Source organism: Corythoichthys intestinalis, chromosome 16 (assembly GCF_030265065.1).
Source record: "Corythoichthys intestinalis isolate RoL2023-P3 chromosome 16, ASM3026506v1, whole genome shotgun sequence".
NCBI lineage: Eukaryota > Metazoa > Chordata > Actinopteri > Syngnathiformes > Syngnathidae > Corythoichthys > Corythoichthys intestinalis.
The window spans coordinates 36846797-36871952 of record NC_080410.1 but is presented as its reverse complement, the minus strand read 5'-3'; the positions used below and the strand labels follow the sequence as shown (position 1 = coordinate 36871952).

The following is a 25156-nucleotide window of genomic DNA, read 5'->3' as shown; positions in this document are numbered from 1 at the left end:
ATCTTTCAGTGCTATTGATGGCGCTAGACGTCTAATCCTTTTTGACTGATCCGCTGCCGGCCCTCGGAGTCAAAATGGACTTGATGTCTGGCACTGTCAATGGCAGCCAATGAGTTAAATTGGTGCCCTGTAAAGGGTTACGATGCGCGCATATTTGTCAGTGACGCTGTCCTTCTATTTTAGTCGTTAGTGGATCGGCTACTCCATGTTCTCACAGGAAAGATATGCGCTGCCTCCAATCTGTGGCATCTGCGCATGAACACGGCGGATCAACACCTGCACCCAAAAAGCAGCGCTTGTGCTGCATTTCAGGAGTGACCCGATAGGCTCTCGCGCAAGATGGGGCATCAAGTGGTGTGTGTTTGAGGAAGGTTGGTACTGTTAATAGAATTTTTCATGTTTAATATTTCTAAAATGTTTGAATTTATTCATTCGTTCATCCTCTGAACCGCTGGAGCCTATCCTAGCTAACAATGAGCAGGGTAAACCCTAAACTAGTTGTTAGCCAGTAGCAGTTTTTTAATTGATTTATTATTTACATTGAGTGCCAGCAGGATAAATAGATACATACAGTGAAGAAAATAAGTATTTTAACACCCTGCTATTTTGGGTTAGGGTTAGGTTAGTTCTCCCACTTAGAAATCATGGAAGGGTCTGAAAGTTTCATCGTAGGTGCATGTCCACTGTGGGAGAGACAATCTAAAGAGAAAAATCCAGAAATCACAATGTATGATTTTTTAAAAATCAATTTATTTGTGTGTTACAGCTGCAAATAAGTATTTGAACACCTGAGAAAACAAATGTTAATATTTGGCACTGTAGCTGTTGTTTGCGATTACTGTGGTCAAACGTTTCTTTTTGTAATTTTTCACCAGGTTTGCACACACTGCAGAAGGAATCTTGGCCCACCCATCAGTGAGGTTTATGGACTGTCGCTGAGAAACAGAGTTTGAGCTCCCGCCAGTGGTTTTTTATTGGGTTTAGGCCATGCTAGAACCTTGTTATGCTTCTTACGGAGCCACTCCTTGGTTTTCTTGGCTGTGTACAGGCACAACCAATCTTCAATGCTCTGACTGAAGCAAGGAGGTTTTTCCCCAAAATCTCACAATATAGGGCCCCAGTCATTCTTTCCTTAATGCAGTGCGGTCGTCCTGTCCCATGCGCAAAAAACACCCCAAAAGCATGATGCTACCACCCATGCTTCACAGTCGGGATGGTGTTCTTGGGATAGTACTCATCATTCTTCTTCTTCCAAACTTGGTTAGTAGAATTATGACCAAAGAGTTATATTTTTCTCTCATCTGACCACAAAACTTACTCCCATGAATCCTCTGCATCATCCAAATGGTCATAGGCAAACTTAACACTAGAAATCCCAGAGAATTCTGGTACTCCTAAATAGTCCCAAGCAAGGCCGATATGGCCTTTCCCCCGGAAAAACCCAGAGGTGGCCAAAATCACCCAAGTGCTTTTGAATTGGTAAGTCGTTGTCCCACAGACAACAGCCGTTCATAAGAGTGCAACCACTAGACATACATTGTGTTGGTATGCGGCCCAAACGGAGAACTGTTCATGTGATGGTTTGTGTCAGTTCAAGTCAAGCTATAATTACTTATGGAGTTTTACACTTTTTACACATTTTTTTAAACTCACTTCTTCTATACTCTACACACAAAAACAGAAAAAATGGCGTAAACGTGTATTTTAAATTCATGATCCATGCCCCTGATTCAGTCCTTCAAAACTATAGACACAACTCCTGCTTTACATTCAAACTGTATAGTTCTAAAACACCTTTTTTTCCCAAAACAATGTACACATTTGGGCCATTTTTTCAGTTTTCCATAAATAAATGTAGCTTTACTTGAACTGACACAAACTATCACATGAATAGTGCAACCGTGGTGTGTTCCCTTCCGTTTGAGCTGCATACTAGCACAATTTATGTCTAGTGGTTGTATTTACATATGAATGGTTGCTGCCTGTCGGACAACGACTTGCTAATTCAAAAGCACTTGGATCATTTTGGCCAACTCTGGGTTTTTCCGGAGAAGAGGCCAAATCGGCCATGGCATGGGAATATTAGGAGTATTTGTCTTCAGAAAGAAAGAGCCGAGTCTGCCTCTGCTGGGTTTTCTAGTGTTAAGACGTGGTGGTTTAAGCAGGGGAACCTTCCGTGCCATGCATGATTTTAAACCATGACGTCTTAGTGCATTATCAACAGTAACCTTGGAAACGGTGGTCACTGACGGTGGTCTTTTCAGGTCATTGACCAACTCCTATCGTGTAGTTCTGGGCTGATTCCTCACCTTTCTTAGGATCATTGATACCTCACGAGGTGATATCTTACATAAGGGTCCACTCTGATTGAGATTGACCATCATGTTTAGCTTCTTCCATTTTCTAATGATTGCTCCAACAGTGGACCGTTTTTCACCAAGCTGCTTGGCAATTGTTCTGTAGCCCTTTCCAGCCTTGTGGAGGTGAACAATTTTTTTCTATGGTGTCTTTGGACAGCTCTTTGGTTTTGACCATGTTGCAAGTTTGAGTCTTACTGATTGTATGGGGTGAACAGGTGTCTTTATGCTGCCATCGACCTCAAACAAGTGCATCTGATTCAGGATAATACATGGAGTGGAGGTGGAATTTTAACAGGCGGAGTAACAGGTCTTTCAGGGTCAGAATTCTAGCTGATAGACATGTCTTCAAATACTTATTTGTGGCTGTATCACACATGTAAATTGATTTTAAAAAATCATACATTGTGATTTCTGGATTTTTTCTTTTTAGATTATGTCTCTCACAGTGGGCGTGCACCTACGATGAAAATTTCAGACTCCTCTGTGATTTCTAAATGGGAGAACTTGCAAAATACAGTGTATCGCAAAAGTGAGTACACCCCTCGCATTTCTGCAGATATTTAAGTATATCTTTTCATGCGACAACACTGACAAAATGACACTTTGACACAATGAAAAGTAGTCTGTGTGCAACTTATATAATAGAGTTAATTTATTTTCCCCTCAAAATATAGCCATTAATATCTAAACCCCTGGCAACAAAAGGGAGTACACCCCTTAAAAACTACGTACATCCCTAAATGTACAAATTGAGTACAGCTTGTCATTTTCCCTTCAAAATGTCATGTGACTTGTTACAGGAGTGCTGTCAGCATTTCTGCAGAGATCGAAGAGGTGGGGGGTCAGCCTGTTAGTGCTCAGACCATACGCCGTACTCTACATCAAATTGGTGTACATGGCTGTCACCCCAGGAGGAAGCCTCTTCTGAAGACGGTACACAAGAAAGCCCGCCCGTCTCATCAGACCACAGGACATGGTTCCAGTAATCTATGTGTTTTGTTGACATGTCTTCAGCAAACTGTTTGCGGGCTTTCTTGTGTACCGTCTTCAGAAGAGGCTTCCTCTTGGTGTGACAGCCATGCACACCAATTTGATGTAGAGTGCGGCGTATGGTCTGAGCACTAACAGGCTGACCCCCCACCTCTTCAATCTCTGCAGCAATGCTGACAGCACTCCTCTAATGAGTCACATGACATTTTGAAGGGAAAATGACAAGCAGTACTCAATTTGGACATTTAGGGATGTACGTAGTTTCTAAGGGGTGTACTCACTTTTGTGATACACTGTAGTAGAGTGTTCAAATACTTATTTCTTCACTGGAGTGCATCAATAAAGAAGTGTTGTCATGTGAAGTTGAGGAAGGTTGCCCCGGTCATTAGAATGTTGTGTTTTATTTTATTCATGGATTGACATTTTTTTTGCACTTGAGAAAGGTTGACACTGTTAATAGAATTTTTTATTTTGACTTTTTTTATTATTTATTTTTAATACCAAAGGAGCAGTTTTCTGAATTACTTTTACTTCATTCATTTTGTCTATTTGACATCTATTTTCAGATCATTTATTAACTGGTTGACATTGACTGCGCGAAATGTCCAATCCATGGAGACTGCCGGTGCTGGTGATATATAATAATACCCAGACAACGTCATGAAATGATAAGTACATTTATTGATCACTTCCTGGACTTTCGACCGACAAGGAGAGCAGCAAGCAGGTTCAGAACCTAGCAGGTTTTTGTCTTCTGGGAAACGGTGAACTGGAATTACTGAACACAGGAAAAGACAGTCGTGGCCAATGGAGGTCATCCTTTTCACTTCAGGAGATGGCAGAACTCTTTTGAAAAAACAAAGAGACGAGAGGAGTTTGAGTGCAGCACAGACTTTTATTGAGTGTGATTTCAGCACTAGATAGTGGATAGCTCCTGCAGCGCATCTCCACATTGACTAATTTTTAGTAAGGAAGGGACATGGCCCACATTTTAAAAGTGCAGGTTTACTTACTCGTCCTGAAGTTTTGGAAAGAGATCCAAATAAATTTGGAAGCATTTTTTAAAGAAATCCATGAGCATTTAATTGTTTTTTAATTTTATTTTTTTCCAAAGAGATTTAGTACCATTTATATAAAAGTAAAATAATTTTTAAATTTCTATTTGTATTTTTTTCTAAATAGTGTTATTTATTTCCTGGCCTTTTTCTGTGAAGAACTCAGAGGGGGTTATTTGGTTATTATCTATTTAATTAATAGTGGTATTATTATTTATTATTATTATATTATATTATATTATATTATATTATTATTTTTATTTTATTTACTTTTGTTCCGTGAAGAATCCAGAAAGGGTTATTTGATTGTGGCTTTCTGAAAAACAATATTTTTTTACATTTAGGCACTCCTGCAATCATCACACTTTTTCTGTTACAAACTGACCCCGGCCCCTCATCATCGAAGAGAAAAGTTATGTGGCTCTCACAGGAAAAAGTTTGGGGACCCCTGATCTAAACAAAACAAGCTGAAAGCACACGGTAGCACTTTGAGTGTTAAATTCACCGGTGTAGCACATTTTGGCAGAACACCGGTTTTGTCCTACTCTTGTCTTGTCTCATCCCGTCTTTTCTGCTCATTTTGCTTTTGCTGCTCGTTTTGCGAAGTATCGACAGTGCTGTCATTGTCATTAACGTTCCTCTCGGGTTCAAATTGAAAGGGCTGAACAGATGACAAGTTTATGCCGCTAGAGTCGTACTCTGGAAGCTCGGCAGCATAACCGAGTTACGTCACCACCCTGCGACGTCAACAACAATGGCGACCTTCTAGTGAAACTAATTTTACAAATTGTATAAAAATGAAAACATCAAAAGGGGTTTAAATATCAGATTATTTTAACTCATATTAACGTTTATCATTTAAGAACTAAAGTGTTTCTATCCGTGGTTCCCTCGGAACAAACAGACTGAGGAACAGTTTCTTCGATAAAGCCATCTCCACCCTGAAGAGCCGTATGTAACACCACATCACCCAATGTCCAATATTCATTTACATTCAATATACTATGTGCAATACTTAGTATGTGCAATATTCAATGCTTCACTGTCAACTGCTACTACTTCTATTCACACATATTCTATGTGCAATACTTATTTACGTACAATAATAATGTGCAATATTCAATGCCTTCACTGTCAACTGCTGCTACTTCACTTCAATTATTTGCACTGCCTGAACATAGGACTACCTCATACACATTTTATATTTATTTAGATTTTATACTTTTATTCTTGCAGGTCACTTTTGTGATTTTTACTTGTCATGCACTGCAAAGGGAGATGCTCCAAAATTTCATTGTACAACTGTATAATGACAATAAAGGGCTATTCTATTCTATTCTATTCTAAGTTGAGAGCTGAAGTGAAATACTTGTTTATTCTTTCAAAAGATTTTTTTTTTTTTTAAATGAAAAGAGTTTGAATGATATAGGGGAAAAAATCCCAGAAATTATTCCTAACTTCTTTTTGAGATCAACCCATTCCCATTTATTGACTTGTGATCTCGTCAATTTTATTTTCAACCCATGTGGCCATGATGACTAAAGAACAGGGAAAAAAAAGTTAGATTCTGTCTGTGTGTGTTTTATTATTTTTGTTTTCACTTTACAAACCTTCAATCCCAATTTTGCCATCACCATCTCTGTCCCCCGCCGCCATCAGAGTCTTGGTTTCGGCCACTGTCAGTTCCCTTGCACCAGGGGAAAAATTCTGAAGGAATAATCTGATAAAAGAAAAAAACTGATGCGTGAATTCATAACATTTATGATTTTCTATCACAAGCCAAGCTTATTGCCTTTAGTCAGCCCTCATGCATTAATTAACAGATGTAACATTCAAAGGGTGACTTCCGCTTGAGGGCTTTCACTGGCACAAATGCATCTATATGTGCCAGCTTACATCCTTATTTAGGCTTCTAAGCCACTCACACTTACACACCAAAGACAGACACACACATACTTTAGCTCCTCCTCTTCAATGAATCCGCTCCTGTCCTGGTCCAAGACTATGAACACATCTTTCCAGTTTGCTTCCGATGAGTCCACTAGTCCCACTTGTGCAAAGAAAGTTTTGAAGTTGAATGTGCCTGGTGCTGTGTAGTTATAAAAAAAATAAAATAAAAAAAATCAGATTACAAGACAACATTGGACTAAATCGCTCTTAAAATATATTTGGTCTTGTAACACCATCATGAGCAGCATTTACTTAACATTTACTTCACTCTACCTATCGTATATTACTGTAGTGCTGCAACGGTTAATCGAGTAAGTCGAGTATTCGATTAGAAAAAAAAAATTCGAATTAAATTTTGCTGCTTCGAGTATTCGTTTAATTATTGTGGCGTTGTAATGGTTTATTCTGAAATTGTTTGCATTCAGTTTTATTGATTTGAGTGGATACACAGCCCTGTGGTCTGCCTCATTTCACATGGCCGAATCCAGCTGCTCCATGTTAAAACCAACATAAGCTGTTTTTGTTTGAGCTAATGTTTTTTTTAATGCATTCGTAATTTAGTTTATGGGTATATTTGGCCATTTTTTGTGTGTCTGAACCATTTGTTAAGAGCATTGTTAAAAAAAAAAATTTTTTTTAATTGGCGTTTTATAGCATTTAAGCTAGTGGACTTTTGCGATGTTAGTTAGCGAATTGTTCTTTTGTTGTACATAAATCCTAATTCAAATATTTTTTTAATACTGTTTGAGGCTCAGCTCAGGTATTTTAATTTTTCATGTTCCTTATCCGATTACTCGATTATTCGACAAAGTAGTTCATCGATTAATCGACTACTAAAGTAATCGATAGCTACAGCCCTACATTACTGTGTTAAAAAAATATATATTTAGCTGCCGTTGACATTGATAGATGTCTAATCCATGTACAATGTGAGAGGCTGGCAGAAAATGAACATTAAATTTAAATGAAATTAACTTGACTCATATACCCCTTTACAAAAACTTGAGAAGTCCTCAAAGTGCCTTACAACAAAGAAAAATATACATGAAAAATATAGGGCAAGAAAGCACTACAGTGGTATGAAAACATATCTGAACATTTTGGAATTTCTCACATTTCTGCATAAACTCATCATCATATGTGATCTGATCTTTGTCAAAATCACACAGATAAAAAAAACAGTGTCTGCTTTAACTAAAATCAAACTACAACAACCCAAACATTTATAGATTTCCATATTTTAATGAGGATAGCATGCAAACAATGACAGAAGGGGGGAAAATAGGTAAGTGAACTATCACATTTAAAATTTTGTTGGGGGGCCCTTTGGCAGCAATAACTTCAACCAGACGCTTCCTGTAGCTGCAGATCAGTCTGGCACATTGATCAGGTCTAATCTTGGCTCATTCTTCTCTACAAAACTGCTGTAGTTCAGTCAGATTCCAGAGATGTCTGGCATGAATTGCTGTCTTTAGGTCATGCCACAGAATCTCAATGAGGTTCAAGTCTGGACTTTGACTTAGCTACTCCAGAACGTGTATTTTGTTCTTCTGAAACCATTCTGAAGTTGATTTACACCTGTGTTTTGGATTATTGGCTTGTTGCCGCATCCATCCTCTTTTTAACTTCAGCTGTCTAACAGACGGCCTAAGGTTTTGTTCTGACATGTGGAATAGCCTTCCCCCTGAAATCCACACCACTACGGATCTAGGTCTTTTTAAGTGTCAGTTAAAAACACACCTTTTTAGACTCGAATTTCACACAGATTCGGATAGCCTGGTTTTATTTGCTTTAGAGTTTTTAATGTTTTTGGATTTTACTGGTTTTATTGTTTTATTTGCTGGACTTCTATCGCGATGCGCTGTTCGTGTTTCATGTCTTTTTTCTTAATGTCATTGTATAATACTTTCCTGCCTTTTATTTATCTTGAGTCATGTTTTTTTGGAAAACACTTTGAGGGCCTTTCAGGTTTTGTAAAGGGCTATATAAATAAATTTGATTGATTGATTTTCCTGCAAAACATCCTGATGAACTTTTGAATTCATTCTTCTATCAATGATTGCAAGTTGTCCAGGCCCTGAGGCAGCAAAGCAGCCCCAAAACATGATACTCCCTCCACCATGCTTCACGGTGGGGATGAGGTGTTGATAAATTTGATGAAATATTTGCCAACCTCAAAAGGTTCCTGCAAGAGATGTCCCGATCGATCGGCATCACGTCATTTTCAAAGTATCGGAATCGGCAAAAAAAATATTGGCCATGCCTTTTGTTACAGATATATGTTACACTCATCCAGAGTCTTTAGTGTAGGCTTAAGGTAGGGTTATCAAATTTATCCCGATATCGGCAGTAATTAGTTTTTTTAAAAAATGTATCACGTTAAAATATTTAACGCAATTAATGCATGCGTTGCATGACCCACTCACGCATTATCGCGCTCAATCTGTAATGGCGCCATTTTACCTATAAAGAGAGATAAAAGGCAGCGTAAAATGAGTAGAGTGAATTTGGGCAGCCTTTGGAGCCTTTTTTTAATTGGCTAAAGCCTTACAATCCCTCTCCCTACGATTAGAAATATCATGGGAAGCAATTTGGGGAAGCAAGGTAGCACTTTCTACCTTGTCTTTTGATCTTTTTCTTAAAACCTTATGTTATTTCCCAACGCAGAGAAGATATATGAATTGGTAGCACTATGCACAGTCATGGTTCCACTTCCTATCATGCATTTGGACATGGCTACAGTATCATTTACTGAAGCTCAACAAATACACTAGATGGCAATATTTAGTCACAATATACAAAGTCACAAGTCTTTCTATCCGTGGAGCCCTCTCACAGAAAGAATGTTAATAATGTAAATGCCATCTTGAGGATTTATTGTCATAATAAACAAATACAGTACTTATGGACTGTATTTTGAATGTATATATTCGTCCGAGTTTTATTCATTTTTTTCTTAATGCATTGCCAAAATGTATATGATCGGGAAAAATTATCGGGAATGATTGGAATTGAATCGGGAGCAAAAAAAAGCAATCGGATCGGGAAATATCGGGATCGGCAGATACGCAAACTAAAACGATCGGGATCGGATCGGGAGCAAAAAAACATGATCGGAACAACCCTAGTTCCTGCCCCCCTCTGGCCACCCCATAAATATTTTTCTATATCCACTCCTGTCCAGAGTAATGCAGCAGTAAATATTCGATCCGATGAGTTGAATAATTGTAAAAATATTCAGTGATTAATCAACTATGAAAAAAAAAAATCCTTTGTCGCGGCCTTTTTACCAACAATTTTAAATTAGGAGACACAAACTTTATATAACAAATGAAGTGAAAAGGCATACACATCCAAGTCCAGGACGCTTGGGAGAAACCATTGCTTCGAGCAAAATCGGAAAAGTCAACGATAACATGAGTTTGCCGTGAGCGTCGCTACTGAGCGCTGACATTCACATTCCGTCACAGTGCCTCCCTGAGCTGTCATGCAAACGTAACAACTGGAGATAAATAATCAAGTGTTTTGAGAAGTGAGAGCATGTTCTGGAGAGGGTGGATGTGGAACCCTTCTGGATGTTTCAAGTCATCAAGCCGAATTATACAAGCAAACAACCCTAAGATGACAAAGTATTGCCGTTTCTGGACTCACCTTGACATGCCTGCACGGCAGCCTGGATGTCCTCGTCCCTCAGCATCCCAGCAAATGCCATGGTCCTTTTCCTCGTTGCTCTGCGCTTGCCTGAGGGAGTCACGCACATGCACGCAAGTGACTGTCAAGGCAAAGTGTGCGAAAGGTACTTTCTGTTTTAAACAACGAGAAGTGGGTAGAAAAAGCACGCACAAGCGAAGAGTATACAACAGGGCTGCTACGCTGAATCAACTCATGGACAGCTAATCGATGAGCAAATTAATCGACAACTATTTTGATAGTTGAATCATTATTAAGAGAAGAGTTACTTAAAATATGTCCAAAATCTTGACTTTTTTTTCCATTTCTATTTTAAAGTTATCCTCTGATTTAAATACATGTGGGCTCTAATTGTTCTCTTGTACTAAAATATGTTGTTAGAAACACATAAAATGTTCAATGGCAATATTTTATAATATTTAGTCCATATTTTGACCGTTAGTTGACGCCATGGTTTGCAGGCTCGCAGTGATGACGTCAATGTTTCCAAATGTGTAGCGTGTTCAACAATTGCTTATTGCTGCCTAAACTCGCGAAGTAAAATGCCACGATGTGCTGCTTTTGGATGCAATTTCCAGTCAAATGGAAAAAAGGGGAGTGAAGTGAGTGGTCAAGGTGGAATTATTATTTTTAGTGAATAAATGTGCATAATGGAAGCTTCCCCCCCTTTTTGGTCCCAGTATGCATGTATCCTACCCACCCCGCGTTACAACTGGCGCCCGAACATTTTTCCTGGATCTTCAGTCAAGTAAGGGTCCCATCGCGTCTGCAATAATGGTTTTGGATCAGTCCATTTATTTTTACTCGTCGGTCCCACAGCGGCTTTTCGGATCAGTCTATTTTGTGGAATCGATGGCCTAATCGCGGCTGCGATATTGCCATGGATCGGTCTAATTCTAACTATGGCACGCTACAGTGACGACTGTGACTCTGACGTGGACCTTACAACAATGTTGGAGTTCGTCAGGGAATGCGTGTTTGCGTACTGCTGAGCTCCCGAGTGAAGAGTGGTCAAGGTGGAAATATTATTTTTTGTGAATAAATGTGCATAAGTGGAAGCTTCACCCCTTTCTGGTACTTTTATACACGTATCCTAGCTACCACGCGTTACAATGTACAAGACCTGGATTACACAAGGTGTGCTCTTGTACAGTATGTAAAGCACACGACAGCTCTGGATGCTAACAATCTACATAATTATATTGGGAAAACGTTTGAAAATGCAATATGCTTACCTTGAATATCTGCTAATAAAACCGGGGTTCCCGAATCCCAACAGCATGCACTCTCGCTCCCAACCTGAGTTCCCAACAGGACTCTCTCGCATCACCAGTTTTGCCCAACTTTTGTCTTATCAGGTATTTGCTGCACGCATTTTCCCCTGAAGCTCGTCTTGTGAACGACCGACAGTGCTGTCCTGCTCTTCACTTTTCAGATCTGGTTCAAATAGGAAGGGCAGAACTGACGACATGTTGGGAAAGCTAACGAGTGACAAGCTGGAATTTCGGCATTCGGGGCCAGTGACGCCACGCACTGCGACGTAACAAGAATGGCGACCTATCACTTAAAATAATTTTACAAACTTTATTAAAACAAAAACATTAAGAGGGGTTTTAATATCAAATTATTACAACTCATACTAACATTTATGTTTTAAGATTTACTTGTCTTAAAAATAGAGGATCCCTTTAAAAAAAAGAAAAAAAAATTTTCAAGTGAAAAAAAAAAAACCCTGAAAATATTCGCATGTAATATTTTATCTTAAAATTGTATTACGGTATTGGCCCGAATGTAAGACGGTGTTTTTCGCATTGAAATAAGATTGAAAAAATGGGGGTCGTCTTATATTCGGGGTCTAGACGTTATACCCATTGACGACGCTAGATGGCGCCAGATATCATTGAAGCGATGTTCTGTCATGACAGATCTCAGCTACTCTCAAGTTTAACCAGTTTGCATTATTTTAGTGCAATGTTTTTCCTTATTCAGATTTGTTTCAAGACTACAGTTACAGTTAGACTTCACTTTGATGGTTAATGCAGTTATTGCAATTTTGTTGTTTTATCACAATAGATTGGTTTATTTACATTTCAAAAACCAGAAGCCATTCATTTACGAATGTGATTGCACTTTAGTTTACATATTTAAATGTTCAGATATTAAGATTTGAATGAGGCAAAATAACATGCTTTTTCTCTCAAATATATTGTTATAATCATTTGTTTCAGATGTACTGTAATTACTTTCTGTATAAAAATTAATTTGGTGTTCAAAAAGTCTTTTTTCAAACTTGAGACTTGAAAAAAAGGGGGTCGCCTTATAATCAAGGCCGTCTTAAATTCGGGCCAATACGGTATTAGAAAACAGGTTAAATTTGAAAAATATAATTAAGATATTCTCTATAAATTTTCTAAAAATATTCCTTTTTACATTAAAAAAAAAAAAAAAAGCAAAAAAAGGGAAAAACTAGAAATATTATGTTTTATTCATATTATTTGTACATTTTATTCAATTAAAAAGTCTTAATTAAACAAACAACATAATAAAAGATCTCAGTAAACACTTTCTTTTAATTTGTTATCTTAATTTATGTTTAGCATTTTAAAAAAGAACACGAAGCAAAAAAATACACAAAAAAGAAATCATTTTTGATTTGTAGTCCTTGATGAGAGTACATGATTACATTTGAATGGCTCAAAATGAGATATTTTCAAAGCTCTGCTTGTTTTGGAACACAATGATACAGAAACAGCATCCATCTAACTTTTCTCAGCGCATATATATATATATATATTTTTTTTTTTTTTTAAATTTGATTTAGTTTTATTTGCTCTTTTCCAACTACTGTAAAATGTAAAACCCACTTTAATACAACACTAAATGAAACATGGTTTATACACAAACCGATTAGTTGAATCATCAGAAAAAATTACCATTGATTAGTCGACTATCAATACAATCGTTTATGGCAGTCCTAGTGTTTTTGATATCTTATCTAATAAAGTTATTGAGTTAATTGAATAGCTGCAGGATAAATAAACATGATGCTTACCGTTCTTTTGTTCCCACTGGCGTGTCAGAGATGCTTTTTGCAAGTAGCAACCTGACGCATCTGTCAGCAGGGAGAGTTTCCCCACCTCAGCACAGCAAGCGAAGCGTCCTCCTCCTCCTCTTCGTCTCCTCCTCCTTCATCAGTGAATCAGAGCACATAATTCACTCACTCATATTGTTTTTTTGCAAACTTGCAAGAATGCAAGAAACATAAATAAAATATTTAGTAGGTTTATTTTTGGTATAATTATTTCTGCTGCCAATTGTATGTTTGAATTGAAATTAAAAAATGCTATATACAGTATTTGACTCTGTATTGTCTGCATGTTGGTAAGGGTTCGTGTTAGAGGTGCCCACGCTACCAAATATGACGATGCTTTGCATTTGGCTGCTTTGGTGGACGTCTGCTCTTTCTGAGTGCTCCTTTTGTTTTCTATTTAAGAACACATTTTCAACATGTGTAGATCACATACAAGAATTTCAGAAGTCAAATGTGGGCATTTGGTGTTTCTGACCTTGACTTGGGAACGCTGTTACAAAATTTAATCATCAACACCATCTGCCGCCACATTTTTCTTCCAAGATTTTATTCATATATTTGGACAATTTTGTTACGGGTCAATGAAACCAAGCTGGAAACTTTTATTCATTTATAAATTTATTTATTCATCATATAAAAATATACTATCTTAAAAGACAAGGCTGGTAAAATCAATAGTTAAGATAATTACAGACCTATTGCCCTGGCCAGTGTGCTCTCTAAAGTTCTAGAGTCAATCATACTGGGTAGAACTGTTTCATTTATTTTGACAAGCGACAATCAGTTCGGGTTTAAAAGGAAACATGGAACTGACATGTGTATATTTGCTTTGAAAGAGCTATTATTTAAATTAGAGATGTCCCGATCCGATATTTGGATCGGATCGGACGCCGATATGGGCAATAAAATGCGCATCGGTATTGGAACATGGAAAAATTCCGATCCAGACGTCCGATCCAGTTTTTTTTTTTTTTTTTTAAATCCGGTCCGGGTTTTCCAGCGCACCGATTTACATAATCCATTCCAGTTTTTGCTTCGGTTTCCCTAAAATCCGGTCCGCATTTTACGGCACACCTTCAACACACTACATTTACATTACCGTCTCCCAATGTACCGACAGACTTTATCGGTAAAAATGTCAGCTGTGTGGGATCATTTTACCTTAAAGGACAACAAAGACGAAGAGGCAGAGTGCAACATATGCCACAATGAAGTCAAGCGTAGTGGTAAAGCTGTAAGAAGTTTTAATACAACCAACCTAATCAAGCATTTAGCGAAATACCACCACAAACAATATGAGGAGTATGTTAAGAAAACCGAAGACAAAAAGAAAGGTCCTACGCAACTAACACTGGCAGAAACTTTTGCTATGCGTGACAAACTGGCACTCGACAGTCCCAAAGCCCAGGGAATAACAAGAGTCATTGCCGAAGAATTCATTCTGGATGACGAGCCATTACCTCACGTGAGTAAAGACGCACCATCCAACACTTAGAACCACGGTACAACATGCCCAGCCGTCATTACATCCTTGATTCTCAGACATCCAAATTCCGATTATTGAAATATGTCAAGTAAAGCGGAACTAATACACAGCGCGGTCTTCGGGACGCAATGAGAAACTGACCGCATTGCGTCCCGAAAGTAAACATAATGCTTGTCATAGACCCGGGTAATGCCAATGCTCAACACACGGCTTTAGCTCAACTCATGTCGCTGGATAAAAAACACAAGAATACCTGACTGCTGCTGACAGCCGCTACAAACTACGTCAACGTCGTTTTACTGGAGATAATAGATATAATATGTATATAGAACTAGATGCAAAACGACAGACTCGATTGCGTTAGCGACATTGAAGTATTGAAAACCAGATGCGTTAGTAAACAGCCGCCATCTTAAAGCAGAAGACTTCCCTAGTAGGCTGTTGTGAACCTTCCAAGCGAACCTAATTAACTTTTATCTAAAATACTACTAAATCGGCAAAATCTTGACTTCAATCGATCTTCAAAACAGTTTTAAACAGTTTCACATGTCAAAAGTAGACAGAAGGGGAATTATGGAATAACGGGAGCAATTTTAACAACTTTAACAGTTGATTCGCAAAATTAAATGAATTTAGTGTAGTTTTTAGCTGCTGATACAGAATGGGGACTTGAGTATTTTATTTACTCTTTTAAAATGTTAACTTGATACTGAAATAGTCGTTTATTTAAACCTGAGAGGCTTTTTATACAATTTTTGTAACTAATGCACGAAACATTAAAAAGGTCTAATAGCTTGGGGGATTTGTGGGATTTTCCACTGAGGTTGTTGGTGTGTTTTGCTTTTTTTAAGACAGTTTACAATATTATTTGTACGTTTTACTGACTGACTATGCCATTTCTGTTTGTTATTTATAATGTTTTGTGTTTGTCACTGAGTAAACAGGTCAGTTTCTTCTTACCAACTGTTGTGTGTTATTCAAACTCACCTAATTCAGCTGGCTAGTTGTTATCAAGAGTACTAAAACCTTTTTCAACATGAGTCTGACAACTAAGTAAGGAGGCTAAATAACTTTAAACTTTAACACATGCTCAGATAGGTCGGTATCGGTATCGGCCAGTATCGGTATCGGATCGGAAGTGTAAAACAATATCGGTATCGGATCGGAAGTGCAAAAACCTGGATCGGGACATCCCTAGTTTAAATATAGAAGCCTAAACTCAACAATGTTTTTATACTTCATTGACTCATCGAAAGCCTTCGACCGGATCAATCACAGCAAACTTATTTTTATGGTGGCACAAAGAGGGGTGCCCAAATACATAATCCGTATTCTGGCCTTCTGTTATGCAAATCAACTTGTTCGCATAAAATGGGGTGGCTCGGTCTCTGCTTGCTTTAAAGTAGGTAATGGTGTGAGACAGGGAGGAATTCTCTCTCCGTATTTGTTCAATGTTTTCATGGATGACTTATCCAGCCGACTCAATAAGTGTAATACGGGAGGTGTTGTAGGAGGCACTGTCATTAACCATCATATGTACGCAGATGATGTGATGCTTTCCCCATGCGGTGCCGGCTTGCAGGAGTTACTCTCGATATGTTCCAAATTTGGTGATCATTTTGACATCAAATATAACGCAGAGAAAAGTAATATCACGATTGTCCGTTCTAAAGAAGATAGGGCGGCTATATTCCCTCAGTTCTTTCTTTCATCGTCAATGTTGTAAACTTTATGCACAGGCAAATATGCTTAAAAGATTTTTTTATGTGCTCCCCCCACGTTAAGACCTCGCTGTTTAAGGCATACTGCACACCGTTTTACACTGCTCACCTGTGGTCAAGGTACACAGTTAAATCCATGCAGAGGCTAAATGTAGCCTACAATGATGCCCTGAGGCTGTTACTGCGTGTGCCTAAATGGTACAGCGCCAGTCAATTATTTGTTAGCTCTGGATTACCCACCTTTAAGGCACTTTTAAGAAAATTGATGTACAGCTTCATGTGTCGGCTAAATGAGTCTGTAATAATATTATAATGAATTTAACAGACCCTACAATGAGCTTTAGATTTAGTTCGAGCCTGTGGCGCCATTGGCACAAAAGCCTGTTTGTTGTGCACTGATAGCCAGTGCTTCCTTGTTGTTCTGTTTTATTTTCCTTTTTCCTTTCGAGTCACTTTATTATTATGTCTCCGTATGTACGGTATTCTTTTCCTCTTTGTTGGTGTGTGTGTGCTATGGACCCACTGTGAGATTCCGGAATAAAGATCATACATACAATAATTAATTTTTAAAAAATTTTAAAAATTTTATTTCGTGCAAAGCAATAATTTTCTCACAAAACATATTTACAAGTTTCCAAGGTACTTCTGCATTACTTCCGCATGTCTGCTAACAACCTACGTTTTAGAATTTTTCCATCCAAAGCAACAGTGGCGCTGGAGTAACAATACTCATCAAAATCCCTTAAAAAGACAATTTTGAAATACCGCATCTTCCATCATCAAGACGGGAGGACAACATGTTGAATGAAGGCAGATGTGGAACCAAGCTGGTGCCACCACAAAGACTGGGTGTTTTTGTAGCCACGTTGCCGCTGTGTTATGGATGGTATGGTCTTCCTATCCCTGCATTTTCATGTGTCCGGCGTTCAAAAAATACTACAACTAAAATGTTGCGCATGAAACGATTTCTTGCCTTTGATATTGTCATTACGATAATGATTTTAATTATGATGATCTTTAATATTATTTAAAACAACTACTGTACTACTGAGGCTGGAACACATGCAGGCTGCAAGCGTGTTGCTAATGCATTAATGCAAATGTTAAAAGTTTTTTGTTTGTTTGTTTACAGGTGGAAAACGCTGTTAGGCAAGGGAAGACAAGTTCATGTGCCAACACTTACGGAACGTTGATGGACATACTGTATATCGAGACTATGTGCGTTCTACCTGGGAGCGGCCGAGAGTCTGGGAGACGGCGGCTCACCTCGCAGCGGACTGTCAGCTCGATCCCGAGATCCAGCTTCAAGCTTTTTAACTGCAGCAACTTTAAGATACGCTCTTGGAGCTGGAATTACCGAGGACAGCGGGAGAAAGCCCGTCTGGAGGCCGCCGAGGGTCTCCATAATGTCGGGTGAAAGTTTGTCGAGGCTCCCTCCCTCTGATATCATATTGTAGTGTAGTATAACCTACCTTCGTTAATATTTTTCCTAATAATTTTATAAATTGTGATTTATTAACCTGTTTTGCACATGCACCAATCGTTTTAAATAAAACAAAAATGGAATCAGGTTGTCCGAATGTTTCATTGCGATCAATATCCGCAATAAAAAAGAATGACATACTATTTTTGTTTATAGACATACCTTGTAGTATTTCCTTGCAACAACAAATCCGTGTCAGCCCTTCTGCATTCGGTAATGTAATATATGTAATATTATTTGTAATTTTACCTTATTTTGGTTACGTAAGTGGCTGGCGTATCAATCTACACCTCATGTCAACACAGGCTGACAGGTTGCTATAATTTTGTCCACAAATTATCAAAGAAGTAATAAGATCTATCATACAATCTTATACGTATAACCTTAGGCTTAAATCACATCCTTAACTTCTTTTCTGCAGCTGGTTTCAATTTAAGGCGTATAGCGAGGTAGATCCACACTGGCGCTTTGAAGCTGGTCGCTGATCAAAACATTTCACTTATACATGGAGTTTCCAGGAGTTGACGCACAGCACAGAAAGTCTCAGAGTCTCATTTACGTCGTGCTGAATCCATTTTTAGGGATTCCGTGTGTTCCTCTGGTTTGATTTAGCAGTTTTACACTGCTTACTTTAACCGCAATTCATGTTGTTCTTTCTAAACAGGAAGTTCGGAGCAGACTAGAGGTGTGCATCGGTACTGCCCTCACGATTCGATTCGATTATGAGTCGGACGGCCACGATTCGATTCAATTCGATTCGATTCAGAGGGTCACGATTCGATTCGGTTCGATTCGGCAATGCATCGCGATGCCTTAAAGCCTGGGATGCATTAAAATTCTAAAGCAAAGCATATTTTTCGTGAATCATGAGGCAACACAAGCGGTCAGACATTAAACAACTTTTTATTGGCTCTTGTGTCACTCCTGGTTGAAGTCAAATGAAAATACTTTTAGATATATATTTAAAAAAAAAAAAAACAGATCACAGCATTTAATTGGTGCTTTGAATGAGACCAGGGCTTTCTCTTTTTTTTACACACAGTAGCAGCCTTTCACACAGTGCAACATCTGAACTCCTGTGCAAAATCAGTAATGACAGTCACTGTATTTTAGTCACAACAACCCATCGATTAAAATATTCAAGTAAATATTAAAGAAAGCGACAAAAAAAATATTGTAGTGCAGCAGCATCTTTATCGCAATATCAATCCAGGGATCAGTTCAGTTGCAAAAAATACATCCAACAGCCATAACAATCTGTTTCAACATGAGGATATATCATTTTTTTTTGCAATTGAGAGAGCAGAGAGATAGTAGAGGGTAGATGGGGCCTAAAAAATCCAGCCCGACCCGACACGGCCCGCTAGTATTGAAGCCTGACCCGGCTTGGAGTGACGCAGGGAAAAAAAACGCAGCAGCAGCAATTTATTTTCATTTCTTCGAGATGGCAGAAAAAACGCATGTTTCTTAATGTTTAAATAGTCTACATATTTTTGTGATCATTATAGGAGCATTTACGCAACGAAATAACGCTAGGAAAGTTTAATATTAAAAAAAAAAAAACATGATTTTGCAGACACACAGAGGAGAAGATTCAAAAGGATCACATTTGTGTTGCCTTTGTGTGCATAAAAAAGTGTCTTTCGTAACGAATTCTCAGTTGGCAGAAAAAAAAACGCAAGTTTTCTTAATGTTTAAATAGTCTACATATTTTTGTGATCATTATAAAATCATTTACACAACGAAATAACGCTGGGAAAGTTTAATATTAAAAAAAAACATGCGATTTTGCAGACACACAGAGGAGAAGATTCAAAAGGATCACATTTGTGTTGCCTTTGTGTGCATAAAAAAGTGTCTTTCGTAACGAATTCTCAGTTGGCAGAAAAAAAAAACGCAAGTTTTCTTAATGTTTAAATAGTCTACATATTTTTGTGATCATTATAAAATAATTTACACAACGAAATAACGCTGGGAAAGTTTAATATTAAAAAAAAACAAAAAAACGAGTTTGCAGACACACAGAGGAGGGGATTCAAAAGGATCACATTTGTGTTGCCTTTGTGTGCATAAATAAAAGTGTCTTTCGTAGTCCGGTGCGGGGCGGCCCGACCCGACCCGACCCGACCAGAACGTGAATGCTTAACATTTTGGGCCCGACCCGTTCAGGTTCGGGCATAAGATCTAACCTCTAAGAGATAGGACATAACATAACAATGGCTGAAGCGGAGAAATAGGGAGCAAGAAAGATTCTTGATGCACCTAAGACATTGAAAGCTGACATCTGGAGACATTTTGGCTTCTATGAGGTTGGTGGGAAACTTGACCAGAGTTATGCAGTGTGTAAAAAAAGGAAACATGACAATAATAATACAAATGGGGAAACCAAATCCATTGCATCACCGGAATTGCGCAGGGAAGATTTTTGAACGTACTTATATATTTTAAAATGCGCTGAATCGATTCGGCTTGTTGCCCGCATCGAATCGAATCGTCCATGCCCCGCATCGGGATGCATCGCCGCATCGATTATTGTTGACACCACTAGAGCAGACATTTTCCAAGATGGCGCCGTCCGTGTTTCGCTCAGGAAACTTGTCTATAGACCCCAATCACGTGACGTCACAACTCCACCTCCCTGACTGGTGCCGCCATATTGTCCGTCAGCACATCGTGTTTACATATTACCGCTACGTACATTCCTCCTTTTACTTCGTGTTTTTCTACTTGTCTAAGGAATCACCGCCTAATAAACGAACCCAAAAACCTTCCAGACAATCGTTAACATTAATTAATCAAAATGGTGAAGGCATGTGTGGCGGTTGGTTGCAGTAACAGAGAAGATAAACGGTCATTTTAGTAGTTGCTGTGTGCCCATTGTTAAAAGGGCAAATCTCGAAAGCAGCACGGTTTGTTTATCTCAGTCCATGATGTGTTTGTGTCGACAGCCGTCAGACAGCGGCGAAAACATCAATATGATGCCAACACGATCGCAGACATCATCAGACGGAGACTACGAAGCTCGTCGCCACGGTCGCTTAGCAAGAAGGTGAGCGCGACAACAGGTGTTGTGCCGAAAAATAGCCGCCCTGCGTGAAATGTCCCCCCTGACGGGAGCGCTCACACGGAAACGACTTTCTTGTACCGTGAATATGTATTATTTTACTCTGCTTGAACTAATAAATGTCATACCTGTGTGATTGTCATTGGGATATGGTCGTGAAAACCTGTAGACTAATACATTTCTGTTCAAAGATGGTTATGTGGCCCAGTCCATGATTTACTAAAATACAGTACTAATATTTTGTGTAATTTAATTATTTAAAACTGATCTTACAGTCATAATTCCATTACTGTAATGCGTCCATGAAAACATTTGATGTTTTCACGTCAATAAAGCGTTATAAATAAGCGCTCCCGTCAGGGGGGACATTTCACGCGGGGCAGCTATTTTCGGCACACACCGGCCCGTTGTCGATCAAGTTTCATTTTACAAGGCTTATATTCGGGCCGCTGCCGATTTTGGGTACCCGACTCCTCATCGTGACATAAACTGGAGTATGATTGGAAATTTTGTGGTCTCAGGACGAGCTCTGACGCACGGGACGGGACCGGACGGGAGGAAACATCGGTTTGGGCATCAAATATGGATCTGGCGACTGGATCGACCGAAGCTTTTCCAAATAACGGCTTTTATGCAACTCATCCAATGAGTTTACAGCGTCTGAAAGCACCGGGGCTTCCATAATTTGCAAGTGAATCCACCTTTAGAAACTACGATCAATAACAATACGGACACACAATGACGGACAATAAGGCGGCACAATACAGGGATCACGTGATTGTGTGACGTTGGTAATTGGGGTCTATAGCCAAAGAAAAATAACATGACAAGTGCACTAAATAAATACACAACGAATTAAAATCATACAACATAAATACATAAGTAATAACTCAATAATTAATAGAGTGTCTACATTCATGTATGAAAATATGTCAACATCACATTTTGGGTCATGTAGGCCACATAAAATGTTAATATTGTGGCCAGTAAGAGTCAAAATGTCAAGTCCACGTATATGGCCGACAGGTCTTTATGGAGTTAAGTAATTAATTAATTAATTAATTTATTTATTATTATTATTTTTTTTAATAACCAAAAATAGTCACTTGCTGTATGAATGGTTAAATAGAGAGTCTGAGTACACTTTCCACACCTGGATATGCTGTTATGAACTTTGTCTTTATGGCTTTACGAAACGCTTTATGTTTCTATGACAAATAATGAGCGGTGCTGATTGGCCGTCCGTACCACTGTGACATTATCCCAAGCAGCGATTGGCTGTCAAGCCGCGTCAATCGCGTGATGGTACACGCCCTGTTTCGTGATGTGACGTCGCTAAGGAATATGGCGCTTCGGAGGGGCTGAGTTTCATGATAGTCTGGTTTGATTTATTCCCCTCAGTCTACGTTTATGCGAATAACACCAAGCGGCGTACACCAAATATGATATTCCGACGGGCTTGTTCTCACCTTTTGTCCGCATCGACAGCGGGAACGGGCGTTGTATAGCCGCGTTCGTTGTCGGGTGCTAAGACTGTTATCATTGAAATGCTAGCTAAAGCTAATGGCTAAAGAACGACAGAATGCTTGTGTCTGTGCCACCTACACGGGCATTTATTGTAATCCAATGACTGAAACACGATTTGTCATCATTCCCGGGCCTCAATTGTTGACGACGACCATTCCAAGCGTCTAGTGGGGTGTTTAGAAGCTAAATTCGGAGGATGAAGAGCTGTCATGGATATGTTTTGCTGCTGCTCAACGCAATCTTGCTGTGGGCATACTGGCCGGTTCAAGGTGCGCCTCTTCAGGATCAGCACACTACAGGTAAATCGTTTGGGAATTGAATTGATTGTAGAAATTCAATCCCAACAGATGAATCTCTTCATCTCGCGACGTTTGTCATGGTTGCACTGCTATTAATGTTGATTTTAACCAATCAGATTTCATCCTTTATGTGTTGCCATGTCAATATAATCTGCCCTGTGCCTTCAGATTCAGTGCTTGCATTACACTAATCATTAACTAATTATCAAATTAATCGACTGCAATTTTAATAGTCGATTAATTGTCTAGCGGTAGTGTTGACCTGAAAAATTGCCCTGTTTGTTTTGAGACAATTTTGAGCGTATTGATGGTAAACATTTTATTATTTTTGTTGTTGAACATTGAATATATTATTTCATATATTTCCCAAAACAAAAAATAGAAAGCACGAAATATTCTGATTTTTAATTATTTTTATATGTTCCTATTCTATTAATGGAAAAAAAACAAAATATAAAAAAACTGTTAATATTCTTTTTAGGGCTGCAGCTATCGATGATTTTTTAGTCGATTAATCGATGAACTAGTTAGTTCAAATAATCGAGTAATCGGATAAGGACAAACACTATTAAAAAAATAAATAAATGAGGCTCTAAGTACAACAAAAGAACAATTGGCCAACTTACATAGCAAAAGGCCACTAGCTTAAATGCTATATAAAACTTTTTTTTTTTTTTTTTAAACAGTGCTCTTAACAATGCTCTTAACAAATGGTTCAAACACATATTCCCACAAAAATCTGCTAAATATACCTATAAAATATGAATACATTATAAGAATCATTAGCTCTGCTCAAACAAAAACTTATGTTGGTCTTAACAGGGAGTCGCTGGAAGTGTGAAATGAGTTATGTCATCTTCACTGTTGCCAGTAGAGAAAAAATGGCTAAATATACCTATAAACTAAATTATGAATTCATTCAAAAAAATTAGCTCAAACAAAAACTTGGTCTTAACAGGGAGCAGTTGGATTCAGTCATGTGAAAAGAGGCGGACCAGAGGGAAGGATATCCACCCAAATCAATAAAACTAAATGCAAACACTTTCAAAACAAACCATTACAACACCACTTAAGTTAAACGAATACTTGAAGCAGCAAAATTTAATTCGAATCTTTTTTGCTTATCGATTTACTCAAATCAATCGATTAATCATTGCAGCACTAATTCTTTTGTTGTTTAAAAGTATTTTAATTAAAAACAAACGAAAAAGGAAGCAAACTCAGTATTCTCTGATTTTAATAGTCCTAAATGAAAGCAGACTGGTAATGTTTGTAATTAATCAACATCGGATATTTGCAAACCTCTTGTTTTGCTTTTGAAAAGGATAGTTGCGTAGTTTCTAAATATTCATGGGCCGGCCAACTTTAAAAAATGGTGCTTAAATGTATGTCAAAATAATGATTAGCAGCAACCCTAGCTGCCATCATGTTTCAGGATATGGCTGCCAACCCTCCCAGTCTAAATGGGTTAGGCGTCCATCGCTGTCAATGGTAGCTAATGCAATGACTTAGCCATCACATGATTTAATGGTCTGCTGAGGTCTCTCGGTGAAGCATAAGTAGAAATTTTGTAATGAAGTTGCCAATGTATAACTGCCTCACACAAGGTTATGATCCCTAGTCAATTATTTGCAACAGTTCCTGTTTGCTCAATCGTAAGACGGCATAAAGAAATGTTGGCTCAGTCTTGAATGTTTTTATGACATTGCAACGTGTCCTTTGCCCCGTCTTAAAATTACAACGAGGATGTGTTAGAATGCAATATACAGTGGTACCTCTACATACGAATTTAATTCGTTCCAGGACCTTGTTTGTAAGTCGAAATGGTCGTATGTCGAGCAGGATTTTCCCATAGGAATACATTATAATTCCATTAATTCGTTCCAAAGCCTAAAAACATACACTAAATTCTTAACAAATACTGCTGGCACTGTTACAAATGGCAATTAAACATAGAAAAACAAATAAGTTATAAATAAATAAGTCAGAATAATATAATAATAAGAAGAATAATTAATAATTATTCCTGTAAATAATGTAACGAATTGGATTCTAATATGGCGGACACTTTTTACTGTCCCTGAACGCACCGCGAAGCTGACGTCACGGTGAGATAGGTCGGTGCGGTAGAGATAATACTTTCGTTTTCTTGAGAGCAGTCAACTGCTTAAGACAATGGGCGTTTTGTGTTGGATAAGTTCTTAAATAAATGATAAAAACGTGACGAAGCTGGCGATTTCCTTGGCAATGTTACCACAATAATAATTGTCACCTTAACTTATAAATAGTGGCGAACGGTGGTCGGAAGAGGACCATGGAGCTGTATTGTTGAGCCAGTTCAGGGACGCGCACACCAAGCTCATATTTTTCTATAACTTGCATCTTCATTTCAAAGGTAAGCATCACTTTTTTCCTTGTTTCTCCAACTGTATCAACTTTT

General features: G+C 38.3%; 2 protein-coding genes across 3 annotated transcripts in view; one reads left to right on the top strand and one right to left on the bottom strand.

The window, feature by feature from the left end:
• Positions 1-4025: 4025 nt before the first annotated feature.
• pvalb5 (parvalbumin 5) lies at positions 4026-13228 on the bottom strand. Of its 2 annotated transcripts, XM_057861630.1 has the most exons (6): positions 13098-13148; positions 11281-11482; positions 10007-10096; positions 6362-6494; positions 6016-6125; positions 4026-4196 (listed from the first exon to the last, which is right to left on the bottom strand). In XM_057861630.1, exons 3-6 carry the CDS (start codon positions 10065-10067, stop codon positions 4174-4176), a joined length of 327 nt encoding a protein of 108 aa, XP_057717613.1. In that variant the 5' UTR covers positions 10068-10096; positions 11281-11482; positions 13098-13148; the 3' UTR covers positions 4026-4173. The 2 variants fall into 2 exon arrangements, with proteins under 2 accessions (XP_057717613.1, XP_057717612.1); XM_057861629.1 differs by lacking the exon at positions 11281-11482 and having other exon boundaries at positions 4027-4196; positions 13098-13228.
• Positions 13229-22221: 8993 nt separating this feature from the next.
• The window catches only part of lmtk2 (lemur tyrosine kinase 2), an 83798-nt gene continuing 80863 nt past the window's right edge, over positions 22222-25156 (top strand). Inside the window, exon 1 of the mRNA XM_057860989.1 lies at positions 22222-22716. Coding sequence (XP_057716972.1) covers positions 22614-22716 — 103 coding nt within the window. The 5' untranslated portion in view covers positions 22222-22613. The remainder of the gene's footprint in view (positions 22717-25156) is intronic.